This window comes from Oryza brachyantha, chromosome 1 (assembly GCF_000231095.2).
Source record: "Oryza brachyantha chromosome 1, ObraRS2, whole genome shotgun sequence".
NCBI lineage: Eukaryota > Viridiplantae > Streptophyta > Magnoliopsida > Poales > Poaceae > Oryza > Oryza brachyantha.
In genome coordinates, this window is record NC_023163.2 from 21,090,269 (window position 1) to 21,117,079 (window position 26,811).

The 26,811-nt window shown below is 42.1% G+C and overlaps 4 protein-coding genes across 7 annotated transcripts; 3 read left to right on the forward strand and 1 right to left on the reverse strand.

Annotated features, from left to right (window-relative positions):
• The first annotated feature begins 7,652 nt into the window (after nt 1-7,652).
• On the forward strand, nt 7,653-11,724 carry LOC102722452 (origin of replication complex subunit 4). 2 transcript variants are annotated; one of them, XM_006646146.2, is made up of 16 exons: nt 7,653-7,775; nt 7,874-7,964; nt 8,120-8,176; nt 8,485-8,532; nt 8,703-8,753; nt 8,853-8,896; nt 9,005-9,068; nt 9,309-9,395; nt 9,698-9,789; nt 9,886-9,967; nt 10,430-10,515; nt 10,611-10,720; nt 10,878-10,970; nt 11,047-11,111; nt 11,191-11,334; nt 11,471-11,724. In XM_006646146.2, the coding sequence occupies exons 1-16, from the start codon at nt 7,663-7,665 to the stop codon at nt 11,510-11,512; spliced, it is 1,269 nt and encodes a 422-aa protein (XP_006646209.1). In that variant the 5' UTR covers nt 7,653-7,662; the 3' UTR covers nt 11,513-11,724. The 2 variants fall into 2 exon arrangements, with proteins under 2 accessions (XP_006646209.1, XP_015691429.1); XM_015835943.1 differs by having other exon boundaries at nt 10,617-10,720.
• Nucleotides 11,725-11,759: 35 nt separating this feature from the next.
• Nucleotides 11,760-18,169, reverse strand: LOC102722731 (CDP-diacylglycerol--serine O-phosphatidyltransferase 2-like). 3 transcript variants are annotated; one of them, XM_006646147.3, is made up of 13 exons: nt 18,083-18,169; nt 17,602-17,797; nt 16,694-16,759; nt 16,462-16,521; nt 15,404-15,494; nt 15,189-15,243; nt 15,016-15,095; nt 14,813-14,929; nt 14,608-14,692; nt 13,937-14,028; nt 12,709-12,962; nt 12,492-12,580; nt 11,760-12,326 (listed from the first exon to the last, which is right to left on the reverse strand). In XM_006646147.3, the coding sequence occupies exons 2-13, from the start codon at nt 17,745-17,747 to the stop codon at nt 12,199-12,201; spliced, it is 1,263 nt and encodes a 420-aa protein (XP_006646210.1). In that variant the 5' UTR covers nt 17,748-17,797; nt 18,083-18,169; the 3' UTR covers nt 11,760-12,198. The 3 variants fall into 3 exon arrangements, with proteins under 3 accessions (XP_006646210.1, XP_040377423.1, XP_040377422.1); XM_040521489.1 differs by adding an exon at nt 17,941-17,968 and having other exon boundaries at nt 15,016-15,243; nt 18,083-18,121; XM_040521488.1 differs by having other exon boundaries at nt 15,016-15,243.
• Nucleotides 18,170-20,463: 2,294 nt separating this feature from the next.
• Nucleotides 20,464-23,002, forward strand: LOC102710537 (ER membrane protein complex subunit 6). The gene is made up of 4 exons (XM_006644467.3): nt 20,464-20,676; nt 21,283-21,478; nt 22,075-22,094; nt 22,627-23,002. Exons 1-4 carry the CDS (start codon nt 20,582-20,584, stop codon nt 22,655-22,657), a joined length of 342 nt encoding a protein of 113 aa, XP_006644530.1. The 5' UTR covers nt 20,464-20,581; the 3' UTR covers nt 22,658-23,002.
• Nucleotides 23,003-23,505: 503 nt separating this feature from the next.
• LOC102723009 lies at nt 23,506-25,229 on the forward strand. Its single transcript, XM_040530020.1, has 2 exons — nt 23,506-24,112; nt 24,216-25,229. Exons 1-2 carry the CDS (start codon nt 23,948-23,950, stop codon nt 24,795-24,797), a joined length of 747 nt encoding a protein of 248 aa, XP_040385954.1. The 5' UTR covers nt 23,506-23,947; the 3' UTR covers nt 24,798-25,229.
• Nucleotides 25,230-26,811: the final 1,582 nt, after the last annotated feature.

A 26,811-nucleotide genomic window follows, 5' to 3' on the forward strand; every position in this document is an offset into this window, starting at 1 on the left:
TTGCTGCTTCCATGGCCCAAGGGAGGGGAGGGCCAGCAAGTAGTATGGACTATGGAGCAGTGTGATGCAGTGAGTGCTGCCACTCTAATTAAAAGCAAAGGTATAAAGAAGAGGAGGCCCCCCATAAATGAGGCACACAGTGTTTGCATGCATTAGGCCCCTGCACAGCCGCTGAATATTCCCTGCAACAAGCATTAACAGCCAGAGTTTGAATGGTGGTGGAGAGGAGATCAGACGAGCATCTGAGCGCCACTGTGCTGCTCAGCCTCATCAGCCTCCAGACACAGACAGTAGTAGCCCGGCCAGCCAGCCCATTCTGTTGCTGCAACGCAAAATTTGCAAATGACCACCAACGCTAGCTATCCAGAGGCGGCAAACACACAAGGCCGGATGAGAGTAGATGAGGTAGATCCAGCTGGTCTCTATTGCACTGCATGCACCACCAGTGCTGCTGCACTGCACTGCACACCGCCCCCCGGCCCTGCATGCATGTATGTACACATATATGCAGCGCCAATGCAGCGTATGACCAATCAGGGTCAGGGCCAGTGCACCAACCACACAAGGCTATAGCAGATGTGGAACGGTGAAACGCATTCAAGGCTAGCCACACCTGACTATCTAGAACACAAGCAAGGTCTGTGTGCCTTTTGTGTGTGTGTGTGTATGTGTTGTGGATGGATGGATGGAGATGGAATGGATCTCTCTATCTCTCCCATCCACTTGCAGCAGAGAGATAGAAAGAGAGAGAGAGGTGTCATGGATGCAGTGCCCTGCACTCATCTCGTCTCTTGCTCTGGCCTCACTACTGTGTGCGGCGGTACCACCTTCAATTCCGCTTATTCTCCCTGCGGCTAGCTGGATCGGAAGAAGAATGTCACTAATGTTAATTGACTGATGATGTAATTAAACAGATGCATTAAACACGTCTGAGGTAGGAGTAACTTACATTTACTTGTACAGTTGAGTGAGTGCGCTTGTGGGGATAGGGAATTTGGGCGTGTACTTATCATTTAGTACTATCAAGGAAGATTTCTTCGTGTATATGGGTGCACATGAATACATGCATGTCTGAGGTAGCAAGCGGTAATTGATTTTCAAGATACATATCATGTTGAGTAATTTTATAGATCTTGAGTAGATATTAAGAAGTACCAAAATTTTAATGTAAAATTTAATGTCTTATAGTAGCTAGGTACCAAGAGGTACCAAAATTTTATATTAAAAATTTGGTATCTCATATTACCTTCTCAAGGACTGTAAAATTACTCTAACATGTTATCTGGTGATGGAAATAATAAAGAAACAGGAGAATATAGGTTTCTTGCGACCCTGAAATTACAATACACATTACAGGACTGTTTCACACGCACTGCTAGCAGAGAAAATCTGACACAAAAGATGAGTACTATTCAGTAATTAAGTTCAAATATAAAACAGGAATATATAGATACAGGTTCAAGTTCCTACTCACTAGCAATACTGGTAGAATACAATAAGCAGAGACAGAGACGAGAAATTTAGGAAGTAAAGAAAAGGGGGGATTACATGCATTACAAAGTGTAACTGATGCATTCTAGGCTCAAGACTTTCTCCAACTCTTCACACTATGTTACTCAAGAAGGCTGTTAAGATGTCTGAACATCACAAACAAGCTCCACACCAAGAATGCGTCACTTACAGCCTCTCAATACACCCAAAAAAAATATCAAGCAGAATCAAAACAAAACAAAACATGAGAGTAATCTAGGACTAATAAGAAGCTAATTAATTAAGATACCTAGAGATATTTATATATCTCGGACCATGACGCCTCAATTCCCCAAACGCTCACACTGCCCGTTTGCCCCCTCATGCTCCGCAGTAGCTAGAGATAGCTCGCGGAGCAGAAGGAGATCGCGGTGAGCTAGAGCTCGAATGCAAGATGCTCCCCAACTTCTCTCCTATCTGTGAGGCTCATTTCCCTTCAACAAATCGTCGAATGCTAGCCAGGAGGCGACAGCAGCAGCAGCAGCAGCACCAGTGAGCTCCATTGGGGCAGGAAGATGAGCAGCAGGATGAGGCATTTCCATGAGACGAAAGGAGGTCTCGCTTTGCGAGTTCAGTGCAAGGGCTGTGAGAAGTAGAAGAAGACAATAAAGAAAAGCTAGGGTGATGTGTTTATATACTCACATGGCTACAAGGGAGAGAGAGAGAGAGAGAGCGCTTAACGAGAGAGAAGGGGGTAAATTTGCTACAGCTACAGAAGAGCCTGACAAAGTGTGTACACCTTTCCGAGCAACCGCAAAAAAAAAAATTCATTGTATTGTACCATTGCACAGTACATATATACCTACATGGTCATGTTATGTGCATTATGGTCTTGTCTTAGCTTGGTCCATCCATGGCGACATGTTCATTCTAGAGCACTCATTGCGTGGGACTTGGGAGTATTTGTAGAAATTGAATTCACAGCAATTCAGTTTTCTTTGGGTGAGAGGGTTGGCATTTCTTGAGCAATATTATACATGTGGATTAATAAGATTCACTCCAGAATAATGTGGGGACAGGATGAGACAAGTTTAGTGTTTTAAATGGAATGTTGGTGCGTGAGTGTGTGTGCACAGAAAATGCAGATTGATAGGCCTAAACGTTAAACAAAGTATGATGGGAGGCATGTTTGTGGGGAACGCGCGCAAAACGCACCTACACGGACTCCGAGGTGCCTTGGGGTGTGTAAGGTAAAAAATACAGCGCAATGTTCGTATGATACATTCTTCAGATGTAAGGCTGATATGAGGTGGGCGACTTGTCAGTCAGTGAGACGTAATTTAGGGGCGATGGTTTGTATTTATATGAAAAAAAATCAAATCTCATATTTACAAATAAAAAATAAACTGTGAATAAAATTTATATATATATATATATTCTTAGCGATCTAAAAGCCAATAATAGAAAATAAATTTCAGGGCAAAGAACCTAAAATCAAGTTTGAAGTTGAAAATTTAAATTTTGGCTTATAAGCATAAACACAAGTGAAAAGATAAAGACATTAGTAATACTCACACCGGCTCCATTTTGTAATATAAGAAAAATGATTTATATAGATGCTGATGAATCTAAAAACATATATAAATAATATATTTTAATTAATAAATAAATATAGACATGTCTAAACATCGGAGAGAATATTTATTTCCACCTCACGTTAATGACCAACTTGATCATCTAGGAGAATAACAAAATTGGTAGCACTGCTAGTGGATCATTCAACCCAAAACCAGTCTGGAAACTCTCTTACCGATTTATCTCGACAGAATAAACTGCCTAGATGGATGGAGTTAACAATAAGTAATTGACCATATGTCTAACCAGAAAAAGAACTTAAGTTAGCATTTCACTGTTTTTTTGTAGTGGCAGCTAGGTAGATATGAGATGTTGGTCAGTTAGTGCAACTATAAGTGACTAAGATTAAATCAATAAGAGATAGCCGCTAAACTTAAAACTGAGTTAACGTGTATAAGAATGACATATAAACATATATTACATTATTAATATATATAATCCACCTCTTATACACGGTGACTTGAAATCTATGTTATAATTAGCTATAAATTTATATTTATAGCTCATTTTTATTCTCTCTTATCCACACAAACATAAACATATATGGTTATTTTAGAACCGACACCTATACTTATACTCGCTCTAAGTGAAATTAAGACTTGTTTAAGAACGGTTCGGCTAGACAAAGGTTTTGCATGTGCATGTCACTCATTTACTTAGGTTATGAAGGGATGGAAGCTTCACCAGTTCATTTTCTCTGTTTTCCTATCTCTTCTCTTTTCTGCTTTCAGACTGTGCACGTAGTAGAGGTTAATAGTAATAAACTCTATTAGTAATTTTTTATATATGTTAGCTGCTGCCTACCGATCAGAGGAACCGTGTCTCTTGCTTTCGTAAAGGTATACACAGTATGTAGAAAAAGGATTCACCCCATGATAGAAGAGAAAGCAGGTGACTTGTTTATCACCGGGGTGGTTCAAATCATGTTGTTATCATTGGACATAGCACCCATCAATCCGTCAACGTCATGTAATGCTAGCTAGTGTGTACAGCTCTGCTGCCTCTGCATTTCTCAGTGTTCATCCCATACATGGCTCAAGAAAGAAGAGATGGAGACGAATGCATTGGGCACTGTGAATCCAAATTTAAGTACGGAGTACAAATTCCATGCACACTGTATACATGATTATGCACATATATTCAGCTAGTAATTCACATGACAAATGAACAATAGACAGCAATATGATCGAACAGCAAAAGGGAGAAGAATTTTCTGGCAAAGGTACCATCAAGACGGCGGCCCAGTGGCGACTACTGGTGAATATGCTCGGAGACAAGCGTTACAGAAGCGAAGCAAAGCAAAGGCACGGGCTAGTGGGGATTCAGGTGCAGGGCCATGTCACTTCGCAGCAATCGGCCGGGCGGGCAATAGGATGGCCCGAATGGCCGATGCATCCGTGCTGCACGCACGCATGCGTGCACCCACAAGGCCACAAATTACACAACAGCACACATGCATGTGGGAGGCTGCTAGCTAAGCAGGAGGCTCTAGCTGGGGATTGATTCCCTTTGCATCTCGACGCGACGAGCATATATGCGTAGGAGCGTGCATTGATGCATGCATGGGTACACAGTACGGCATTGATTCCATCATGCTAAACAGAAGTGATCACCTGCGGCTGCAATCCTGCATCAACGGACGTCGGACAGGAAAGAAAAGAAAAAAAAAATGCTCGAGCAAAGCGGTCAAAATGGGCAGATTCTCTCGCGGGCGGCTCCCTCTTTGGGAGGCCTCGGTCGCGGGGGGCGCTTGGCCGGTTGGCGCATGCCTGCCGTTTTGCTTGCGCGAGTGTGCCTGCGCTGCGTCCGCGTGCGCCGTGCTGCTCGCGAGGCCGCGCGCCAGCGTACCAGTGCCGGTGCTGTGTTTTTCACGCAGCGCCCGCGCGTGTACTGGGCAGGCCTTGGAAGATGCAGACCATGCATGCAGGATTGCACCGGGCGCGCGGGGCGGGCATCCGCGGCCGGTCTCTTGGATGGGGAATGATGGCCGCTTTAGGACGCCCGGGAGGAGTCAAAAAAACGCAGGGCCGCTTTTGCAGCCGAAGGCCCCATTTCGGAATATATGCGTACGTACGTTCGTCCTTCCTGTCCGCCTATAGCTAGCTAGCGGAACCCCTTTTAATTTTTTTTTCTCCTTTCTTTCTCATTTTTTCTGGTTTTGCTTGGGCGTGCATGCATGCGGGGCCGTATCGTCTGTAGAGGTTTGGAAACGAGTAAATGGCCATTGATCACAAAACATAGCGCAAAGCATTTTTTCTGATCGAGTGTCGTGCATGAATTTCACGGAAAAGCTAGCCAAAAATAAGCCAACATCCTACGATCGACTAGACTCGCCACGAGGAGAAAGGTGTAAAGTGATGTGCACGCACGTACGGCCAGAAAACACCCCCAAAAGATCGCAAGTTGGGCCTAAACCCTAGCCAATGATTAAGCACTCAACCCCCTCACCCCCTCGCTGACGGACGGACCCGCCCGCGCTCGCGCGGGCGCCAACGGCGCGTCGACACGGCGGCTCGGCACGACCACGCGAGCGATAGATCGAGCCGTGCCGTGCCGTGCCGTGCCGTGCGGCCTCCTCCCTCCGCCCCCGGCCCCCGCACCGCACGCGCGCGCGGCTCCCACGTCCTTGTTTTGGTAGGCGTGCGCGCCGTGCCGTTGGCGTCCATACGCCCATGCGTGGCCCGACGACTCGACCGACCGCGCGCGCCTCCCGCTCCCCTCTCCTCCCCCCCACTCTTCTCGCGCCCCTTTCTCCTCGTGGAGTCGTGGTGGTGGCGGGTGGGGGCGGTGCTGCTAGCTGCTGCCGGTCGATCGATTGCCACCACCAACCGCGCGCGCCGCACGGCTAGCTAGCTCTCAACCTCTGATGCCGCTCGGAAAAGAAGATTCCTGCGACTTTACAACGCAGACAGCACACGCACGTACACCGTACCAGCGCGGGCACGCTCGCTCTCCTCTCTCCGAGCATCATATCACACGGACAAGACAGGACATGACATGCAATTAGCTATGGGCGAGACAGCGTCTAAACAGGTGCCAGAGACGGCTCGGCTCACACAGTGTGAGTTAATTACATCAGTCAACAAACACGTACAACACGGAGCCATGGAGCTGGATGACAGGAGCGGCAGCCGCGTGCACGTAGGCCCTACTATGAGCCACGGGATGGTGGGCTTGGGGCGGCATCGTGTTTGTTGACTGCAGGGATCCATCGATGATACAAACAAGTCAAATCCAAAGCGCATATGATCAATCTTTCCGCCTGCGCTGCTGCGCGTGACTTGTGAGAAAGCCCTGCCCTGCCCTGGCCTTGCCGGCCCCGGCTCGGCTTTCCTCGTTGGCCGCATTCGATGCAAAGGACCCTCGTCGAGGGCTGTCGGTTCACACGGTGAAACCACCCTCGTGCATGCCCTTGCATTGGGAGGCTTGTACCCCACCACTCAGAGTCCAGACTCGAAAGCTCGTGGTGGCCTGTGCATCGGTGACGGTGAGTGGCGACCAAGGCTGCAACAAGGAATTTTTTTTATAAAAATATTATTCCTTTTATGGAAAATTACAAAACTATAGGCCACCGTAGTGAAATCTCTAAAATAGCATCATGTCGACCTTCCGTAGGACGATAGATGGCATATCAAACATCCAGAGTTCGACTAGATAGGCGATCGGACGACGACGACGCCTGTCGAACAGGGGAGGTTCGATAGGTGCCCTGTCGTTCTTTCAGAGGTCGACAGGTTGAGTACAGCAACATATCGAACTAGGGCCGCGTTAGTTTTGAAGGTACGTAAGTTAACTAACACCACGCGGAAAACGTGGTAATAGATTAGTACATAATTAATTATTAAAAAATATAAAATAGATTAATATGATTTTTAAAGCAACTTTTCTATAGAAAATTTTGTAAAAAATACATCGTTTAGCAGTTCGGGAAGCGTACGCGCGAAAAATGAGAGGAATAAGATAACTTATGGGGGACCCGAACGCGGCCTAGGTCATTGCTGTTGGGACGATAGTGTGACGTTCAACAGGCACGGTGGTGGTGGCCTATTGGCCTTCTGTAGTTCGACGGGCCTTTTGAGCCAGGTGGTGGGCCTAGTCGAACGTTGGGAGTTTGACAGCACATATCGACTACCCGAAGTTCGACAGGATGCTATTTTGGTGATTTCTTTGGGAAGGCCTACAATTTTTCGATTTTCTATAAAAAGAATAATATGTGATTTTCTATAAAAGAATAATATTTATTAAAAAAATTCAGCATGACGCCGGCACGCTGCACCATAGGAACGTGACGCCAGTTTATTTCGGCCGAAAGCCAGTGGGCCCAGAAAGTTCGCGAATGCCCACCCTTCGCCTCTCGCTTGGGCCGAATCTTCGCAGGCCGTCACCCAACCAGCACAGGCGGCACTACGCTCCACGCGAGGCCCAGTAGTATGAGAGAGGGTATTTTCGACTTTCCACCTCAAGCTGAGGGCGCGAACCGGAGGCGCCGGGTTCGGTTTTTCCCGCGCTGGCGGCGCTCTTGCTCCGATCTCCAAACCCTCTCCCCCTCCACCTCACATGGCGGCGGCTACCTCCGTGGCAAGTCGAGCGCAGGCCGTGCTCCGCGGCAGGCTCTGCGACCAGGCCGTCGTCCACGCCGCCCTCAGGTCCTCACCGGACACCAACTACAGGTCAGCCTGATCGCCCCATTTCCGCTCCTCCCGCGAAGCTAGTTGGGGGCTGGGACTCTTCGCGCGACTGATCCGCATGGTTTTTTGGGTTTGGGCAGTAAGCTGAAGTACCTCGTCGCCAGCTCCGTCTCCGAGGCCTGCAACAACTCCGTCCTGCTTCTTGGCCCCCGCGGCTGCGGAAAAGCCGCGGTGAGGTTCCTCCGTACTCCTCTTCTGTTCCGCCTTCTCATTTTGCCGGTTTGCCGGGATGCGGGGGTGGTGTTCGGTTAAATGTGCCAGTGGGAGGTCGACGAAATTACTCTATGGCTTGTATTTGTTCAGGATTGAGATCTAATTCTTCGCAGGTGGTCGACATGGTTCTAGATGATCTGAGAAAGGAGCATCCTGACGCAATATCTGTGGTATGTACAAAACGTAACGTTTTACTTACTGCTAGAAATGTACCCATGTACAGATGTACTTGTGTAAAACAATTATGATGATTTGCCACGCCTCTTGCTGCTACGTAGTAGTTTGGCCATGAAAAATAGGTTACAGGTAACAACAAGATAGTTTGTTTGAGAGAGCTTTAGAGATCGAAGGGGATAACAATGGACAAATGTAGAATTCCCTGCATTTTATGTTCTGCGCCTAGCCGAAAGGACAATATATGTTAATAAACAAGTATTTAAGCTTTGTTAACTACGACCATTGTGCAAACCTTTTTCAGATAAGACTGAATGGGATGCTACATACCGATGATAACTGTGCCATGAAGGTCAGAATTTTCCAATGCTATTTGTTTTGGTTTAGTTTCATATTCGATATGCTCTCTCAACCAAATCTCTCTGTTAACTCATGTCCACCAATTCAGTTAATTCCATAGTTGTTTCTGTGCTTTATCAACTCCTATGCAGCCATGCTAATACTTTCTACATACCATTTTAGGAAATTGTGAGGCAGCTTTGTTTGGAGCATCAATTATCATTTTCCAAAATGGTATCTACTGCCTACTCTAGTCTTCCCTTCACTCAATTATTGTCCTTTCTGCCATTCAAAATGTATTAAAACAGACTGCTCCTACCTGCTCTGTTTTAGGCTTCTTCAGATGACAACACTGAATTCATGATTGACATGTTACGGTAAACGATGCATTAAGATGATGGACACCTGTACATCATAGAGACATAATCCTTGGGTATTCAAATTTATGCCTAATTTTTTTGTTGCTCATTTGTATCATCTTGCAGGGAGTGTGGACTAGCTCACAAGACGATAATTTTTGTCCTAGAAGAGTTTGACCTTTTTGCTCAGGTTGAAACAAATACATGCATTCTGGTTCAACTACACTTAACTTGTGCTGAATGTCAGCTTCATAAAATTGTAGCATGGTTTATGGGACATATGTCTTCCAGCATTGGATAGTTTGGACGTAGAGGCTGGGTTTTGATCCATTTTCTAAAAAAATGTCTTCCATCAGTTTCCTTTCTGAAATTGCTATTGGCAATTTTTACATAATAGGATAACATATAACTCCATGATCTCCTATTACAGGGGAAGCAGAGGTTACTCTATAGCTTACTTGATGCAATGCAGTCTCTCACCTCACAAGCTGTTGTTATCGGTGTGAGTTGCCGATTGGTATGAACTAATCTTCCCCATGCTTCTGCATCCTAGCCAAGTATTTATACATTTGTAACTGTGTTAGTAGACTGTTATAAGAACACCTTCCTAACTTTTATTCAAATGACCTCTTAATCTTATGGTAATCAATAATCAATATGCACTAGCGCAGTAACATCTGTCACATGCAGTATGATAATTAATGATACCAACATGGTAGATGGGATTGAAACGGTTGATAACATTTAAGACATTGATGGATCCACCAAAAATAAAAGTTTGCTTCGTGAACAGCTTTGTGATATCAATTCATTTTTCAGGATGCAGATCAACTCCTGGAAAAAAGGGTTAGGTCCCGGTTCTCTCATAGAAAGCTTCTGTTTGTTCCTTCTTCAGTCGATAGCTTACGGAGGTCTGCCTTGTGCTTTCCCTTCTTTTCTCAACGAAAACCTGCGCTGTTCCTCAAGATCTCTTTTTGATTCACCTTTTGGCATTTGAATACATGCAGATTAATGGAGCAATTGCTAACCCTTCCCGAAGATTCTCCCTTACTGACGAAGTATATCATGGAGTATAATGCACGGGTAACTGTATCCTTTACTCGATGTGACACATCACTTCATGTGCCTACAAAGTCTGCAGTTTACTGTTCTTAAACCCTCGTGGCACTTGGTAGCTGAATGCCTGAATAGTTGACATATCAGCAGTTCATGTCTTTAAATAATTTTTTTCTGCAATCTTATTTCCAAAATTGGATAACGGATGTGATTTTCTTTGCTAAAAAGATGGCATGGTGGCGATAAGATATCCTCCGATCAAGTTCTGTAACACTTATTTATTTTATTGCGTAAAAACAAAAATACAAACAATATAATCACCTACTTAGAGTGCTGCAGAAAATTGCACTATAAGCTTGGGATTTCCTTGTGTGCTGCTGAAAGTTCACATTATTTGGATCCACCTTTGTCATAATTGAATGAGGGATTTCCCAAAAACTCAATGTCATACAAGGAACTAATCCTCCAAAGTTTATGTTATCCTATACACCTCAGAGCATTTTTAATGACAAAAAGTTCAAAGGAGTTCTCAACTCCCTCACGGATGCCGACGCAACAACGAGCCACATCCTTAGATTTCTGTAACTATTTCAGCAACTTATTTTTTATCCTCCCTTTTCTTCACATTTCCACACTTTTTAGTACTTAGTTAAATGTGGAATAATGAAAACTTCAGTTTCAGAGTGGTGTCATACATGGACATGGATTCTGGACTTCTGTCAATGCAAAGCTTCATGAATGCGCTATCTTCCATGCAGAGGCAGCCTAAGATGGACAGTCTGCAAGGTTTATTTTGTTCGTTGTCCTCACTTATGTAGGATGGAATTGTTCTCTATATTGATTTATATACTAAAAGAAGCCTACCTTCCTTACTCCACACCATAAAACTTCTGATTGGACATGAAATGGCATCATATTTTTGACGTCGAAATTTTGATAGCAGATCTCTCCATTTTGGAATTGTACATTCTTGTCTGCATGAATAGGCTAGAAGATAAGGAGCACAGTTCATACAACTTCATCAATATAATGAAAGGTAAAATCTGCTCCTTTCCATCTATGTTCAGTCCTACGGAAAGAAACTAACAGTTGATGAACTGGTTGTCTTTTAGAGTACAAATCTGTACAGGATGCCTACAAAACTTCTGATAAATATTCACACACCGTTTGTTTTAGAGTAAGTATTCCTGCAATGAAGAATTCATGATCCATCCATTACATTGAAATTCCATTTCATATTTTTGCCTTCTATGCAGGCTTTTGAGCATCTTTTGGATCGTGAGTTGATTAGCTTTGTAGACAACAAAGGGAGAAATCAGACGCTTGAATATCGTCCTGTCAAACTTCTGGTATCTTCTCGTGAGCTAGCCCAGTCCTTGAAGTTGAACACAACCTGCCCTGTGAGTTAAACGTCAACGTGTTATCCAATTTGACGATCATCTAATCCTTAACCCTTTTGTGGCCTGCCGTTCACCCTCAATACGAAAACAGGTTGTTATGCTTTGCGAATGACGGTGCTCCCGTTTACTTTTGCAGGCTGTTTTGCAGAAGCTGCTTGACCGTGAAAGAATCATGTAAAAGTTTCTACATATGTTTGCGGAAGTTGTGATGTTGATTAAGTTTTGCTGGCATACTTCTTTGTTATGGTTGGGCAGATTCGCTGTCAGGTGCAACCTAACACCATGCTGGAATATGCTATCTACTGCAAAGAGAAATTTGCCTTCAAGATGAAAAAAAAACATGTCTCTGGCAAGGTAACAAACCAACAACACACCATTTCATTTGATGCCCTCTCTGCGTGTGCATGGATGATAGTTGATACTCTACAATGCAAGAAAAACACGCTACTGCACTAGTAAAACTTACTGAATTACCATGGAAAATTGAAACCGTCAGTTTTGTGCTCATGACAAGCGTCCTAGGATGAACATTTGTTGTTTCCAGTTCAGTAGATCTTTAGATGGTGCATGTTCAACCAATCCTGTGCATGCGTTGATACTGAGAATCTAGGTTTCATGAGTAGTTCAAACACATTTTGAACAAATGTGTATTGTTTTCTTAAATAAATTTGTTCCAAATATTAAAATTTTCTTGAAGCTGTTGCAACCTCACGCCCGTAATGGCGCAGCTGTTCTCAAGTAAAATTTGCCTACCTCAAGTTCTTGTTAAAGAGATTAGCTTGGTTATCTTGAAAACAAACAAATACAAAGCAATTGGAGGTTTGGGGGCTTGGAGCAGAAACCCTTTGATGATTGATGAAGCTATTACAGCTTCTTTCTCAAGAAAGATAAGTGATTCCTTCGTGACCATTCCAGCAAGAAAAGCACGAGAGAAATCCCCGCAGAAACCCAAAAAGTTATCAACCAAGTGGGCGTTGGATCTTGAAACAAACCTGGTTATGTTGCTTCGTGTTAGCACAAAAAATGACCAAATACGCACTGACATAAATTGTAGATAAAATTGGTTTCATGCCATTGTAAATTTTAGATACCAATTTTCAATAAATTGTGTGCCCCTGTTAAGTTGCCAAGAATATGCTGCATATAAAATAGCTCACCGTTTCCAAACTTCATGCATATAAGAAGCTCTACCATGCATATAGCTAATGACAGCCAACAAAAAGCTCCCACCTTCTTCACTGGTTTGCTGAGATAATTGAAATTGAAAAATATTAGTTTCCATCAACAGAAGGGTTGTACACCCATAAACATTACCTGGTACAGGAACAAATGATTTTAGAAAGTGTAAGGGCAAATAATCTATGTCAAGAAGACCTGTCTTGCAAGTAGGTGTTGTACTCGCGAATTGCCGGGATAGCAATTAACCACCAAAGGATCAGCCTATACACAACCAAGGGATTCCTGGGAGGAATCCAGAGACAAAATTTCAGGAAAAAGGTGTTAAGCTCCACTGTCATGAAACCGACGCAGAGACAAAACACTTGGATGAATCTCCTTGGCTCCATGAAAGGATGCCATTGATCCTTATCCCATTTGGCGGGTGTGAATTGACATAGTGACCTTTTTACCTGCCACAGCGGAAGTAGTTAACCAATGGAAGCCAAGTGAACTTAACTAGCTTGCGCAGAAGAAAGCAGTTGATACCAAAAATCATAAATTTGAGTTTATGATACACGTGTGGTTTATGAATCTGTCCAATTCAGAAAATGCCCTACCAGACCAGTTCAAGATTCCTTTTCTTGTCCCAATAGCTCTAATCTAGCAGAAATATCTCAGTGTGTGTTGGAGGTATTTTCATTAGCCAATGCCTTCCTTGCAGGCTTGCAGCCCATAGCTCAATTCTCACTCTTGAGGCAGTGAGCTTTAGCTTAGAGCCTTAGACATGATCAATGAATTTTCATGACCCAGGAGTTTTTTTTTCCTTGAAACAAAATCTTGAGACTATGACGCACATGTAGACAGTATTTAAGTGATGCATAGAGAATGTACAAAGTGAAATAATTACTTGATCAGAAGTTCAGGGATTAAGGATGCCAAACTGCAGACAAGACAACCTTACTACCCTGGCAACAGAAATTCATCGTACAGTCCCACTGAGAAAATCTCAGATCCTGCCTGGCATCTTGCATGCAAGGAGTAAAAATCTTTACGCTTGCATGGTACATGCAGTTATAGGATAACTCGTCTCTTGTTAGTACTCTGCCAAGTCCACTAGAGGTTGTCTAACTTCAATAGTACTTTTGTGACAATGGAAAACAACCCAACCTCTATATCATATAACACAATCTCATAAATCAACATTGCATACTGTCGATCCTACAGCAGTAGCATTGGTGCACATAATCGAACAATGGTAGAAGTATGTGTCTGGACGATAAAAGAGCAGGAAAGAACAGCAAAAACTTGGACCACTGGTCTATTTATATAAAAAAATTGTTGCTTCTATTATGCATGCAATAATCATATTAAGAGATTAAAAATGTTAGAAAAGAAACATGTTGCCTATTGTATTCATGTGTTCCCGTTGAGCATTTGAGCATACCTTACCCATAATGCTTGGCTGACGGCTCAATCCAACCCATTCATATGTTTTGCCATCAAAGTAACTGACTGTTTGCATCCCCGCCCAAATACCTGTATCAAAACACTAGTTAAATGGAAGCATTTATATGGAACAATAGTAAACCACTCGATGTTCATACACTGAATTGTGACTCTACATATTCCTTATTTAAACAAGAAATAATATATATTTTTTAAAAAAAGGCACATTGAGCCATTCCCAAGGTTCTACATACTTGAGCCAAGACAAAACTGTAGAGAATGGCATCCTATTTAGTGCAGACTGAGACATATCAAAAGTGAAGTTCTGATTGAGAATTGAAAATCATGAAAGAATTATCTTGCAGATGGCCATTCCAAATGAAATTACAGACAAGCTGTCCTAATCAGCCAAGCAAATCTAGTATGAAATGGTAACATGAGAAACATCGACATAACTAAGCCCATTGCTAGCCTGTACCAGCACCTTGAATGTTTTGCATTGACAACTTGATATCCCTAAATCTGGCATACTATCTTGAGTTCATCAGCATCCAGAAAACAAGCATCTATTAGATATTTTTTCTATAACTTTACCTTGTATGACTATGATAACATTTTTTTCATTCAGAATCAGAACCAGATAGATGAAATATAAATCTAGATTCTCACCAAACCAATTACAGATCATGATATCCAATACAATACTGTCCCACCAACACTCATTAAAATTTGGCAGCATGTGTCTAAATGTAAGCTGCAGAAGTTGATAAGAGGCACACTGTATTGTCAGAATAGTACATGAAAAATTACTAAATGAACGAATGCTCTAAATAAAAAGAAAGAACAATTCACTTGTTAAGGTAGCTTGTCTAACCTCCATGAGCTCAAAACCAACTGACATGACCCATAGGAGAAGTTGATTCCGTATCATTACTGCCTTACCCCACCAACCCAAGACATGGGCACTAACAAATTCATCAAATAATGTCTCCTATAGGTGCAACGTATTATCATTTTGGATGAAATAACATTAAATATAAGTCTTGTTAATGACGATGCCCATATGGAATATCATACTTGAATATTTATAAACCTGTTGGTAGGGTTTTCCGGAACATACAAACGGCAGTCAGATCCATATGATCTCTCTGGTAATTCTGCATTTTGATATAAATAAATGCTCAGAATATATGTACCTAGAGATGATACCGTTAATTTTTTCCGCATGAATCTATGCATAAATATACTACCAACTCCGAGACCAGGGTGGAGATGCTTCATAAACTGCCTGGCATCATCACGGTTCTGAAAAAATGGTATATAGATTAGACAGCAGACTAAATGTGAACATGTAATTACAATATCTACATTGTGCATCAATTTTAAATGGTCCAAGTGCAAGGCTAATGAGTAAATTTTAAGAGTAGTATATTAGTAAATACAACGAACTATAGACATAGCCAACCTGGAAAAGAAGAAAAGTGAGAGCAACAAGGTACACAACAGCCATGCCATGCACCAAACGCCACACAGCAGGATGGGGCCTAATAAGTATCCTGTATGAAGATTATTAGCCTGATCAATTAGCGTCCTTCATAAGTATTTATAGTTCTTTACATGGCAAAATTAAACAAAAGTCCCATAAGGTATATGGTATCTACTCCCAGTGGCCAGTTCTGGTCAAGTGAAAAACAAGTAATATAGCCAGAGCGAGTTTTCTTTGCTAAATCAGGAACATAACATATACGAAAAGAATAACATATTTCATTTGTTATCTGACCAGTAGAAGCATGCTGCCAAGATGATGTGGTTTAATTCATTTACTAGAAAGCATATATGATGGGCTTTTGGTAGGATAGAACATTTCAGCATGTGTCTTCAATGCCAATCCTTTGATACTTTACGAGCAAAATTAGGCCCCGTTTAGTTCGTAAAAACTTATCGCAAAAACATCACATCGAATTTTTGGACACCTAAATGAAGCATTAAATATACATAAACATTAAAACTAATTACACAGTTATGTGGAAAATCGTGAGACGAATCTTTTAAGCCTAATTAGGACGTGATTAGCCATAAGTGCTATAGTAACCAACATGTACTAATGACGGATTAATTAGACTCAAAAGATTCGTCTCGCGGTTTCCAGGCGGAATCTGAAATTTGTTTTGTAATTAGAGTACGTTTAATACTTCAAATGGGTGTCTGAAAACTTTTGATGTTTTGCAAAAACTTTTTGCAAACTAAACGGGGCCTTACTGAAAGGAATGCTAAAGTATACACTCAGTGTCAATGTATTCACCAGGGTCAATAAGAAAATGTATAACTATAGTTATCTTCCTAGCCAGCAGGTGACCATAGTGCACAAGAATTGGCATGATAGATCCACAAGGATGCAATAATGCAAAGCATTTATTTAACCACCATTGGAATATATCAAAATATTGGAGACAAACAAAAAATAATTATTACTCTAATAATTATACAACATATGGTTTAACTAACAAGGGACAATTTACTTACGTTGAAGGTGCCTGTAGAGTGCAATATGCTAGAAAAACTGCAATCATAGCCCAGACACCCCTGAGAAAATGCCAGTGAGTGAATCAGTTCCCTGTCATTGTTGCTTAGTACTAGTACAAAACATCAACAGAAAGTCCAATAATACCATAATAATGGAAACCATCATCTACTAATTCTTATCATTTAGAATAAATGTGTTTCAGTGTAATAGTTCCTAAGAATGAAAACATACCTTTTAATAGGTATGACCTTATCAGGAGAGCTTGTAACCTCTGGATCAAACACCCTACTTGCCCAGCTGCAAGAGCATAAAAGGGAAACAACTGCCTGACTGATGAGAGAGTAAATTCAGATCTAGCTACACCACTTTTACTAATAATAAAACTGTTAAATTGTCAATGTTTGTACTTTGTATATGAATAGAATAGGTTGGCACCCAACTTAGATGACTGGAAACAAGAAGCAGTAGCCAATACATCTCGTGCTTCATGGTACTAGTACAGTAGTACGACTGTACGAGAGTGGTCCAACAAGACTAACACACATGGTTGTTTCAGTATCCCAGCCACATCTCACACAGAAAAGCAAAGAGAGCAAAAAAAAAAAAAAAAATAACAAACAAACAAACAGAATCTGTGCAGATGAAGGTTTGCTGCCTGTAATAAGAATACTGAAATTCCAACTGAAAACCACGAAATGTTTGGTGAAGTGGCGTGCAACATCAGAATGTATCCCATACAAGACAACACTTTGTACCGTTTACTTTCGAAGCCTAATGCCACACACACTATGCATATATGGATCACTGAAAAGTCCAAAGGCACACCGGGTATTTCTGTCATTTCGATCAAAATATGATTTATTAAGTTCCTATTGCAGTAGCAAGTAAATTCTTAAAATCTGTAAAAACAGTAGTAGTATAGGCATCCTATTTTTTTTACCATCTTGCAAACTAAGCTATCAATTTAATCTGCACATTGAGATATATTCACCGGTTATCTCCAAAGAACTAGCAGAACCTAACCCACTTTCTACATCCCTGAGCCATTACGCTCTGACAATTCTTGGAAAAATCTGGCGCTACCAAAGTAGCGATCTCAGCTAGCTGGTTACCTAAACCTGTATAATCTTTTTACTTACACAAGTAGGCATGCACCGACGAGCAGAACTGAGACCGTGCGTGGCTTGTAAAGCCAAGCCGTCCACGGGTCGTATTCCTCCACGCCGCCGTCCGTCTGATCCTCATTGCAGCCATCACCTTCACGGCTCGGCCTCACCGCTGGCATCAATTAAGCGCTCACTCGCCTCCCTGCTGCGTGACCGTGAAAAAATTCGGCTGAAGAGACCAGTAATGAACAGATCAGGGTTTCAGGTAGTAGTATACAGCAAGTACAATGATCAAAACTAAACGCTCGCTTGTAGTGAGAGTAAAGAATTAGAATCAAGATCAAAGAGGCACAAAACAGCAGCAAAGCACACATTAGCATCGAGGCACGGAGTTCACGAGCTGAATCCGACGGAGAATCCGGGCAAAAAGATCACAAGAAGGAGATAAATAACAAGATAGAAGAGTAAATACGGGAACAGAAAGCTGTGGGAGGTGGTAGCATAGGAAGCATACGGCGATTTGGGAGCCGAATGCTGTAGAAGCGACGGCGGTTTATGCAGTCGAGAAGATGAGAGAGGCGGAGGCGTCGTGACTCGTGCGTGTGTTTGTATCGCCTCGTCCACTTCACCAGCAGCAATGAAAAGCCATCGCCTAGGCTGAGCTGGGCCGGGCTGGGCTGCCTTTTCAGGCTTGGGGTAGCCCCACGTGTTCCGTCCGACGCACTGGCAGTGTGGCAGATCAGGTCCCCGGCCGGGCCTCCGGGCTGGCACTCATGTGCCATGCGTTTATATCTTACGAGTGTTTGTAGTAGCAGGTTGGAATTTTCACTGGATATATGTTTGCAGGGATTTTACGAAATTCTTCTGTTTTAAACGGGTAAAAAACGTATTTGTATGTATTCCCTCTGCGCTCACGCGTAGCACGTAGAAAGCAAAACAATTAAACATAGAGTCTAATAAGTATAATAAGAATATAACCCAGGGCATCCTTAGAATACCGAGTAATCCAAACACGAGCGACATTCTCCCGAGTTCTCACAACCACGATTGTCCTGAGTGCTCACAAACCCGTGTGATTCCAACCCGGGCTGTCTCCCCTTATGTACCGGGGGACAGGGTTATAAGAGACAAAGATCTATTCTGATTCGACTAAACCTAAATTGATTCGTATCTAACTAGTTATGAAAACCTAGACACATAATACTACTCCTTGTCATATACCTAGTCAGTTATAACAATGTTATCTATCTTTAAAACTTTCTTTGCAACTTAGAATCCCCCTTCCTATATAGATACGTCATATCCGGGTATTCCACACAAACAATCTAAACTGCTAGGGGAGGAAGAATCTAAACTGCTAGGGAAGGTAGAAAGAACTGGCTTGAACTAATGAGGGCGACGATATACCTGGTTTTATGGTTGGGGGGAGGGGGGTAATTTGGACTGGAGCAATACTTGAGGGAGGTGGAATGGACTTTTTCCTTTTAATAGTGTGCCACAATGCCACATGATCATACAAGCTATCTTGTTTTTTCTTTTCTTCGTGGAAAGAGTCTACTTTGCATCTCTCAACTCGAGTCCGTGTGATTTTAGTCCCTCAAACACAAAAACAAATATAAAGGCTCCCTCATATATTAATATTGGTTCACTTCACCTTTCTCAGATATTTTGTCTAAGCTAGCGCATGTGTGGTGTTTACATGGGCATCATGACAAGCAAAACAAATAATTAATACATGTGGCATACGCGTGACATCATAATAAGAAATAAAAGTATAAAACTAAAAAAAGTAGTGGGCCCTAGTAAAAAAACAAAAGGCGGGCTTAATATGTAAGGTGGTCTTCACCTCTTATCTTTCTCCTCTATTCCGTATCTCTTTCCACTTCTCATTTCTCCCACGCCACTGGTCTTCTCCTATGTCATTGTCGGACTCTTTCCCAAGCAACACGGTGTCTCTAGCTCCGACTAGGTCGAGTTCTCTCAAGATTAGTGTCGATAGAGCACGACAACCTATTGTTGCTGCTGTTTGATGATGTGGTGGATGTCAGTGGGAGGTGAGAAGAGGAAGGCGAACTCAGTAGGTGAAAATCCACTGATTGGGACCGAATTGGAAGGTGAATTTCTAGGTAAAGAAAGCTTTTGATAGGGACAAGCCAAACCCCAATTCAAATAGAAGGAAAGTTGAATTAGGCGAGCGGGATCGTACATGGATGTTTTGGGTAAAGTTCTTGAGTGGTGTATTGGACGATGGGAGACTATGTCATTAATGGTTGCAGGAATAGGCACGGCCTCGTCGTGTGTTGGGCTTCTTTACCACCATTGTGCGTGTGGTTATGAGAGATAACACTGATGCAACGAAAGGCAAGTGGCCATGGAGAGCGAACTTTGCTATCGATCCACCTTTATAAATAATGTTAAGGTTCGTGCAACCATCAATGTCACTCTTTTGCCATCACTGCCATGTATTTGCAAGAGGCCGACATCGCATTGAGAGATTCAAAGAGGGAAAATGCAAATGAGGAAGAAAGATGTGCAGAAGGTATGCCAATAATATTTTGATCTCAATCAAGTTTTATTTGTTTATCCTTGTAATATCATGGAAATATCACACAAATACCACATTAGCGCAGACTGACCCAGTCAACACATCATACAAAATGAAACCATCATTCAAATTAGCGAGGGAGCTAAACCAAGTTAATATGTGTGAGTCTTTTTATCTGGTTTTGTGGTGGAGAAAAACCAGGCAGGGGCTAGATGCGAGGGAGGTAAAGCAGACATTTTTGGGTGCGTTTTACCGATTTGAATTGTCCTTTTTTTTTTTAAGGTGATCAAATGCTAGGTCTCGTGTAGAAAACAAAACATACTAGAGGGTATATATGCAAATCAATAATACTGCCGCTGGGCTTGGCCGCTTGGGTCTGGGAGGCTCGGACGACTTGGAGTTGGAGCCCTCGCTGTCGCATATCGTCTTTCTAATCGGCGAAGAGAAACCAGCAGAAGAGGAAGGAAGATGGCAGCGGCGGCGACCGGCGGCGGGATCTCCGCTGACGTCCCCATCCTCCACTCGGAGAACCTCACCAGCAACGTCAAATCCATCTACTACAGGTTCCTCTCGTTCTCTTTCCGCAACCGAATTTAAGGATTCGATCTGATCTGATAGGTTGGGCCATGCTTATGTTCGTTGAATTGGATCTGGGATTTGTTCGACATGGTTTTATCTTCCCGGATCAGTCCTAGTTCTCTCGATTTGATCCGGGACTGTACCACTGTAGGCATGCTTCGCTCCCCTCTTTTAGTTGCAATTTCGAAATCTGGGTTGCAGTTTAGGGCCAAAACATAAGTATCATGTATACGGTAAATTATCCTTTGTATTTTGCGGGACAAGATATCACTTCGTACGACAGAAACTGTACGAAGAAACTAGGTCAAATTACACACTTACACTACGTGCTCAATTTAGGTACTCAAATTAGATAACCGGTGTATATAGTATCTTTGTATTAAGAGGAACAAAGTTTGAATATACAAAGAAACGCTGAACATGTTTTACGTGCTATTCTACTTAATGCTCAGATATATGTTAAAATTCCTCCCATTTACAACTCTTTTTTAACCGTTCTGCAATTCTAGACATTAATGATTGTTTTACTTGGTTCATTTGTATACCAAGATGATATGTCTTAACCGTGTGGGATTTATTTTCCATTGCAGTCGGACATTTTTGTCAATCATCAGTGGAGTTGTTGCCGGAATCTGGGGATTCACAGGTTTGATGGGGTTTGTGTTCTACCTTCTTGTAATGATGGTGGCATCTCTCGGGCTTTTGGTGAAGGCCAAGTTTTCAATCCATACCTACTTCGACAGTTGGAACAGGATTTTGATTGAAGGAGTTTTTGGTGGCCTTATGGTAAGCCATGCTGGAGCTGTAACAATGTCATGCGCACCTTTATCTTCCTAAAACTAATGTCCAGATCATTCAACATGTATATGAACTTGTATCTTTCTTGTTTAATCTATAATCTATGTTGTCATGAAGCCTGGGAAGATCGAATGTTTAGGAAGTTGTTGAATTTGTAACATCACTTAATTATCTTTTCGAATTGACCTTTTAACCCAATTGTTATTTGCCAGAAACCTTTTAGTTAGGAATAGTGCGGCATTAGCATGGTCAGCCTAGCTGTTAAAAGGTGACCTGTTTTTACTTTTTGGTGATAGAATTCAGATTTTGGTGGGAAAGTGTGAACTTTATGAGCGTTATATCTATTCTGACTAATGATTCACATCTCAATGGTTATTTGTTAACTGCTGGTAAATGTTCTCGTGTTGCAACCACATTTTCTAAACTATATGGTTGGTGTTGCTATTATTCTAATACCAGTATAGGATTCTGTTGTCTTTATATAGTTGATCACTAGATTATTTTCTCAATTTTCTTCATTACAATGAGCTTTATCCTGTTTTGGATGATGGACTAACATTATTTCCTTGCTTTCTTTTGTGCAGTCTTTTGTGCTGTTTTGGACGTATCCTTGACGTTGTAAAGATTACTGCTATTTTCAATGTTGATTTTTTTTCCTTTCCAGCTTATGTTACTCAGTATATATGTGTGAGGTGAAGGTCTGATGTGATTAACTGGTATAATAAGCTCACCACCATCGAAACATACTAGCTGTATAACTTAGACTATATAAAGCCTTAGTATTATGTAGCCAGCCTCTAGGCCAATCATATGTAGTATGAATAGTAGATCATTGTGATTATACATTTGAGGACGCCACCAAACAACATATTTGTAAACGAAAAATAATTTATGAATAAAAGTTTTATATACATGTTCTTAGCGACCTGCAGGGCTACAAAGGCTGAAAATAAACTATGATAAAAAAATCCCCAAAACAACTTCAAATTTAAGATAAAAATTTTAAAATTTGGTTTATAAGCATAACCAGAGACTTCTAATGCATGCCGATTTTATATTTGAAATGTGGTCATATATATTTATATACTCTAATGCATGCCGATTTTATGCTTGAGTTTGTTCTTAACAATGAGCAGGTTTGCCTATGATATTGTGCACATCTTCTGATGGATGGAACAAAACAACTCAATTCGGAAGAGACCCAAAGGGTGCTGTGGGGTTTCTCCTTGAACTAAATTAGCGTGTAACCACACCAACTCTGGAGGATTACATAATCTACATTCAGTGGACTACTGTCCTGTTTTGTCCCCCCTCATGTATCAGTTATAGCCCTGTACTTTAGAAAGATGCAAGTTGATTAAGTTTGATTTACAAACTGATGTAGAAGTGACACCTCCAATTGCTGGCAAGTATGGTCCTTATTCTTTTGAACAATCTAGAACTTGCCCGGTAGTGGACAGCTGGTCATTTTGCATTTATTAGTGCTTCTCAGTGTGCTTATACATAACCTCATTTTTGTTTGTCACACTTCATATGTAACATCGGTTATTTGTCTTTTCTGCAAATATTTTCTAAATATTTAAATAGATCTTATCTTATCGAAGAGTATTAATATTTCCGTTCATCCTAATTCAGATGTCCAAAAAATATCCCTTGTTTCGTAATATAAGATGTTTTGATTATTTGCTTGCAATATTTGATTATTTGTCTATTCAAAAAATTATGGAAATATGATTATTTTGCTTGTCACTTACTTTATTGTTAAAAGAACTTTAAGCATGACTTGTTATTTTTTATATTTATACTAAATTTTTAATAAAACGAATGAGCAAACGTTAATAAAAAAGTCAAATATCTTATATCACGAAACAGTGGTAGTGGTTAAAGTTATAACAGTATTTCTGAATGGTGATAATTATAAAGGAACGGAGGGACGAGGGGGTATCTCTGGAGCTCTTAACTTGCATAATGTTGGTTACAACTTGTTGCTTGTTGAGGAAGTGTTCAATTAGCACTTCACTATCAAGACGTTGATCTTTCTAGTCCTGCCAATTTGCTAGCTACAGGTCAGATGGCAATTGACCACCCCCTCCCCATCCAGGCATCCAGCAGACGCGTGGGTCGCAGGCTACGGTTTCTTGGTTCCCAGTTCAAAGAGTTTGCTTTTACGGCTTGTTTGGCATGAATAATTGGGAAAAGGAACGAATACAAGCCAAGAAAAAAATTGGAATGAATGAATGTGTATTGGGAGGAGGGAGGGAGGAATGAATGCGAGTCAAGAGATTGTGTGTATAGTCTGAATTCTAACTCTGCAGCAAGCAACGATTGGGAAGGAGATCGTGCTTTGCCACCATTGACGTCTCAGTGGCCTCAAGTCATAAGAGCATCTCTGTCTATAGCACTAGCTAAGTCAGTTGAGCGGTGCAGAGGCTTGAGGGAGCAGAGGAAGCATCGGCCATGGTCCGGGAGGAGAAGCTCGACCTGGTGCTGGTCCCGCTCGGCCTGGCGGTGCTTGCCGTCTACCACGCGTGGCTCCTCTACGCCGTCCTCCGCCACCCCACCCGCACCGTCGTCGGCCTCAACGCCCTCGCCCGCAAGCGCTGGGTCACCGTCATGATGGCCGTCGGTACCAATCACTTCCTTCTCCACAAATGTTAAATTCATCTCTCTTTCCTCTCTCTCTCTCTCTGGAATTGATGCTATACGGTCGTTCTTGGGGTTGCAGAACACGGAGAAGAACGGGGTGCTGGCCGTGCAGACGCTGCGGAACAACATCATGGCGTCGACGGTGCTGGCGACGACGGCCATCACGCTCGTCTCCGTCATCAGCGTCTTCCTCGGCGCAACGGCGGGTCGGCCCCCGGCGTCCCCTTCGTCCTCGTCGTCGGGGGCGCCGCTGCTGGTGTACGGGAGCAAGACCGGGGAGGTGTTCGCGGTCAAGTACCTGGCCATCTCGCTCTGCTTCATGCTCGCCTTCGTCTGCAACGTGCAGGCCATCCGCCTGTACGCGCACGCCAGCTTCCTCCTCGGCCTGCCGCCCGTGCCCGCCGGCGAGGGGGAGGCGGTGGCGCGGGAGGAGTTCGCGGCGTACGTGGCCCGGACGGTGAACCGGGGGAGCCACTCCTGGTCGCTGGGCCTCCGCGCCTTCTACGTGTCGCTCGCGCTCTTCATGTGGACATTCGGGGCCATCCCGATGCTGGCGTGCAGCGTGCTCATGTGCGGCCTCCTCTACTTCCTCGACACCGCCAGGGAGCGCGCCACCGTGACCACCAGCATCCACCATGGTCACAAGGACAGCACCGTGTAACCGCGTACTATTCTCGATCGGTTGCATGTATGTACATCTATAGAACCAACGATTGTTTTGCTCTAGTAATGAACTCGCCACAACAAAGAGTAGGTCATCTTTCGAAAGAGATTTCAAAATACAGCTTAATAGATGAATAAAATGTTGTCTTAGGGAGGTAATGTGTTTAACTTTTTGAACTAGAAAATTTAATGGCTGAGATTAAAAAAAGGGGATAAACTAAAATTTTATAGATTTTTGAGTTACAAATATATAAGAGCTAGATAGGGTTGTAAAAAACCAATGATCTTGGTCCATCACCGCATATAGTTTTGTCCTCTTTTACTTTTACTTTTACTGAGTACTACTTGCGCGTTTAGTAGGCACGCGTACCACACGTTTGTTTGGCTAGTTATCATGCTATTGATGTTGAAAATAATTAACAACGTGTCACACACGAAGGACTGAGAATCACTTCTCAGAACATTCCAGTGCAGGCCTGCCACGCCGCCGCAGGAGAGGGAGGGAGGGAGGAAGTGAGTGAGGGGAGAAAAAGTGAGAGTAGGGTTAGGGTTTTTAAATGGGTTTTGTGGGCTTCTATTTTTTCTGGACTCCTTTTAAAGTTTATAATGTCTTCTCTTTTTTATTTATATTCTGTTTTTTACGAAAAAATAACCAAGGATTACATGTGTCAACTGCTCTCACTTAATGATATTTTTAAAATATAAATCCCGTTGCAAAGCATGAGCGATTTGCTAGTCATGGAAAATATTTCAAAATATGAGGTTGTAAAAAAAACCAAAGATCCAAGGCTTATAATTGATCCCGGAAAAAATATGCAAAAAAAAGATCAAATTATTTTGCCATCTTGGGGCATCATACCATATTCATATGCCAAAAAGCATGTTTCTAATTTTACACCTACCCCTTTCCTATCTTGATATGAATTATGGTGATCGATGTACAACTTTACTTTGTACATGCATGATAAATAACTACGCTCCAACTAGCTCCAACTATCCCAGTACGGTGAGGCCGCAAGGAGGATAACCTAAGGAATTGTGGCTTGTCTTGACGAAGCGGAGAATCTCGTTGGGAAAGATTGTATCGGACTCAAATCTTACTAGAGACGAGTGAATCCAGCCTAGAGCAAGTATAACGGGTCGCGGTGAGGTACGTTAAGGCCAAGGAGGACAGGAAGGAAGGGAAGGGTCGCGGCTGTCATGGACGAGGAGAGGCTTATCTATGGGAAAGAGGGGATAAAGCAGACAAGAGTAAGTGACTAAGGTATTTACCTCATCTTTTTCCTTATTCTTATCCTTATGTTTATATGCTAAATTTGGAATTTTCAACCTTAAATTTAAAGTTGATCTTGAGGTTTTTTTACCGAAGTTTATTTTACAGCATTGATTTTTAGATCGTTAAAAATACATATATAAAAAATTTATTCATAAATTATTTTTTGTTTGCAAATATGATGTTTACCGAACGTATATGGAAATAATTCCCTAGCTAACACTTTATTTAACTAACATATATAAACTTTATACATGTAAACTTTAAACACATAAATTTTACCTATATAAAGTAGCCTTTCTGAGTATTATTGGTTCGTAGTGTCGCTTAGTTTGTGCGAAGACAAAGGCCCTACGAGATTTTCTGATTTTTGTGGACTATATGATTTTGTGAAACCTATTTAAGGGTATGGACACTAAATTAACTACTACAAAACTAAAAAAATGCTTTAGAAATATTATGTAGGAAAACTTTATATAGAAAATTGCTTGCATGAAATATATTGTTTAGAGATTTACTTAGTGCGTACGTGAAAAATCCAAAATCCTTTAGGGGAAACGAACGGGCCAAGAGGGTTAGGGCTGGGATTGGGAAGAGGCTACGTTTGAGATTGGTGTTAGCGATGAAAATGGGATGCAAATTATTTTCGGTTTGTAAGGGTTTGAATATAAATTTCTTAAATCATTATACATGACTTGTGAACGGATAAAACAAGAACTGGCGCAGAACTTGTGCGCGA

What these genes read in the sequence shown, in the direction of transcription:
- LOC102722452 (XM_006646146.2), top strand. Translation starts at nt 7,663, where the DNA reads ATGGCGGCGGCTACCTCCGTGGCAAGTCGAGCGCAGGCCGTGCTCCGC. An exon ending in TTCATGATTGACATGTTACG is followed by an intron (nt 8,897 to 9,004) that starts GTAAACGATGCA and finishes ATCATCTTGCAG; the next exon opens with GGAGTGTGGACTAGCTCACA. An exon ending in AGTTGAACACAACCTGCCCT is followed by an intron (nt 11,335 to 11,470) that starts GTGAGTTAAACG and finishes TTACTTTTGCAG; the next exon opens with GCTGTTTTGCAGAAGCTGCT.
- LOC102722731 (XM_040521488.1), bottom strand. Translation starts at nt 17,747, where the DNA reads ATGCCAGCGGTGAGGCCGAGCCGTGAAGGTGATGGCTGCAATGAGGAT. An exon ending in ACTCTACAGGCACCTTCAAC is followed by an intron (nt 15,495 to 16,461) that starts GTAAGTAAATTG and finishes ATCTTCATACAG; the next exon opens with GATACTTATTAGGCCCCATC. An exon ending in ACAGGTTTATAAATATTCAA is followed by an intron (nt 14,930 to 15,015) that starts GTATGATATTCC and finishes TTGCACCTATAG; the next exon opens with GAGACATTATTTGATGAATT.
- LOC102710537 (XM_006644467.3), top strand. Translation starts at nt 20,582, where the DNA reads ATGGCAGCGGCGGCGACCGGCGGCGGGATCTCCGCTGACGTCCCCATC. An exon ending in GTCAAATCCATCTACTACAG is followed by an intron (nt 20,677 to 21,282) that starts GTTCCTCTCGTT and finishes TTTCCATTGCAG; the next exon opens with TCGGACATTTTTGTCAATCA. An exon ending in TCTTTTGTGCTGTTTTGGAC is followed by an intron (nt 22,095 to 22,626) that starts GTATCCTTGACG and finishes AACAATGAGCAG; the next exon opens with GTTTGCCTATGATATTGTGC.
- LOC102723009 (XM_040530020.1), top strand. Translation starts at nt 23,948, where the DNA reads ATGGTCCGGGAGGAGAAGCTCGACCTGGTGCTGGTCCCGCTCGGCCTG. An exon ending in GGGTCACCGTCATGATGGCC is followed by an intron (nt 24,113 to 24,215) that starts GTCGGTACCAAT and finishes TTGGGGTTGCAG; the next exon opens with AACACGGAGAAGAACGGGGT.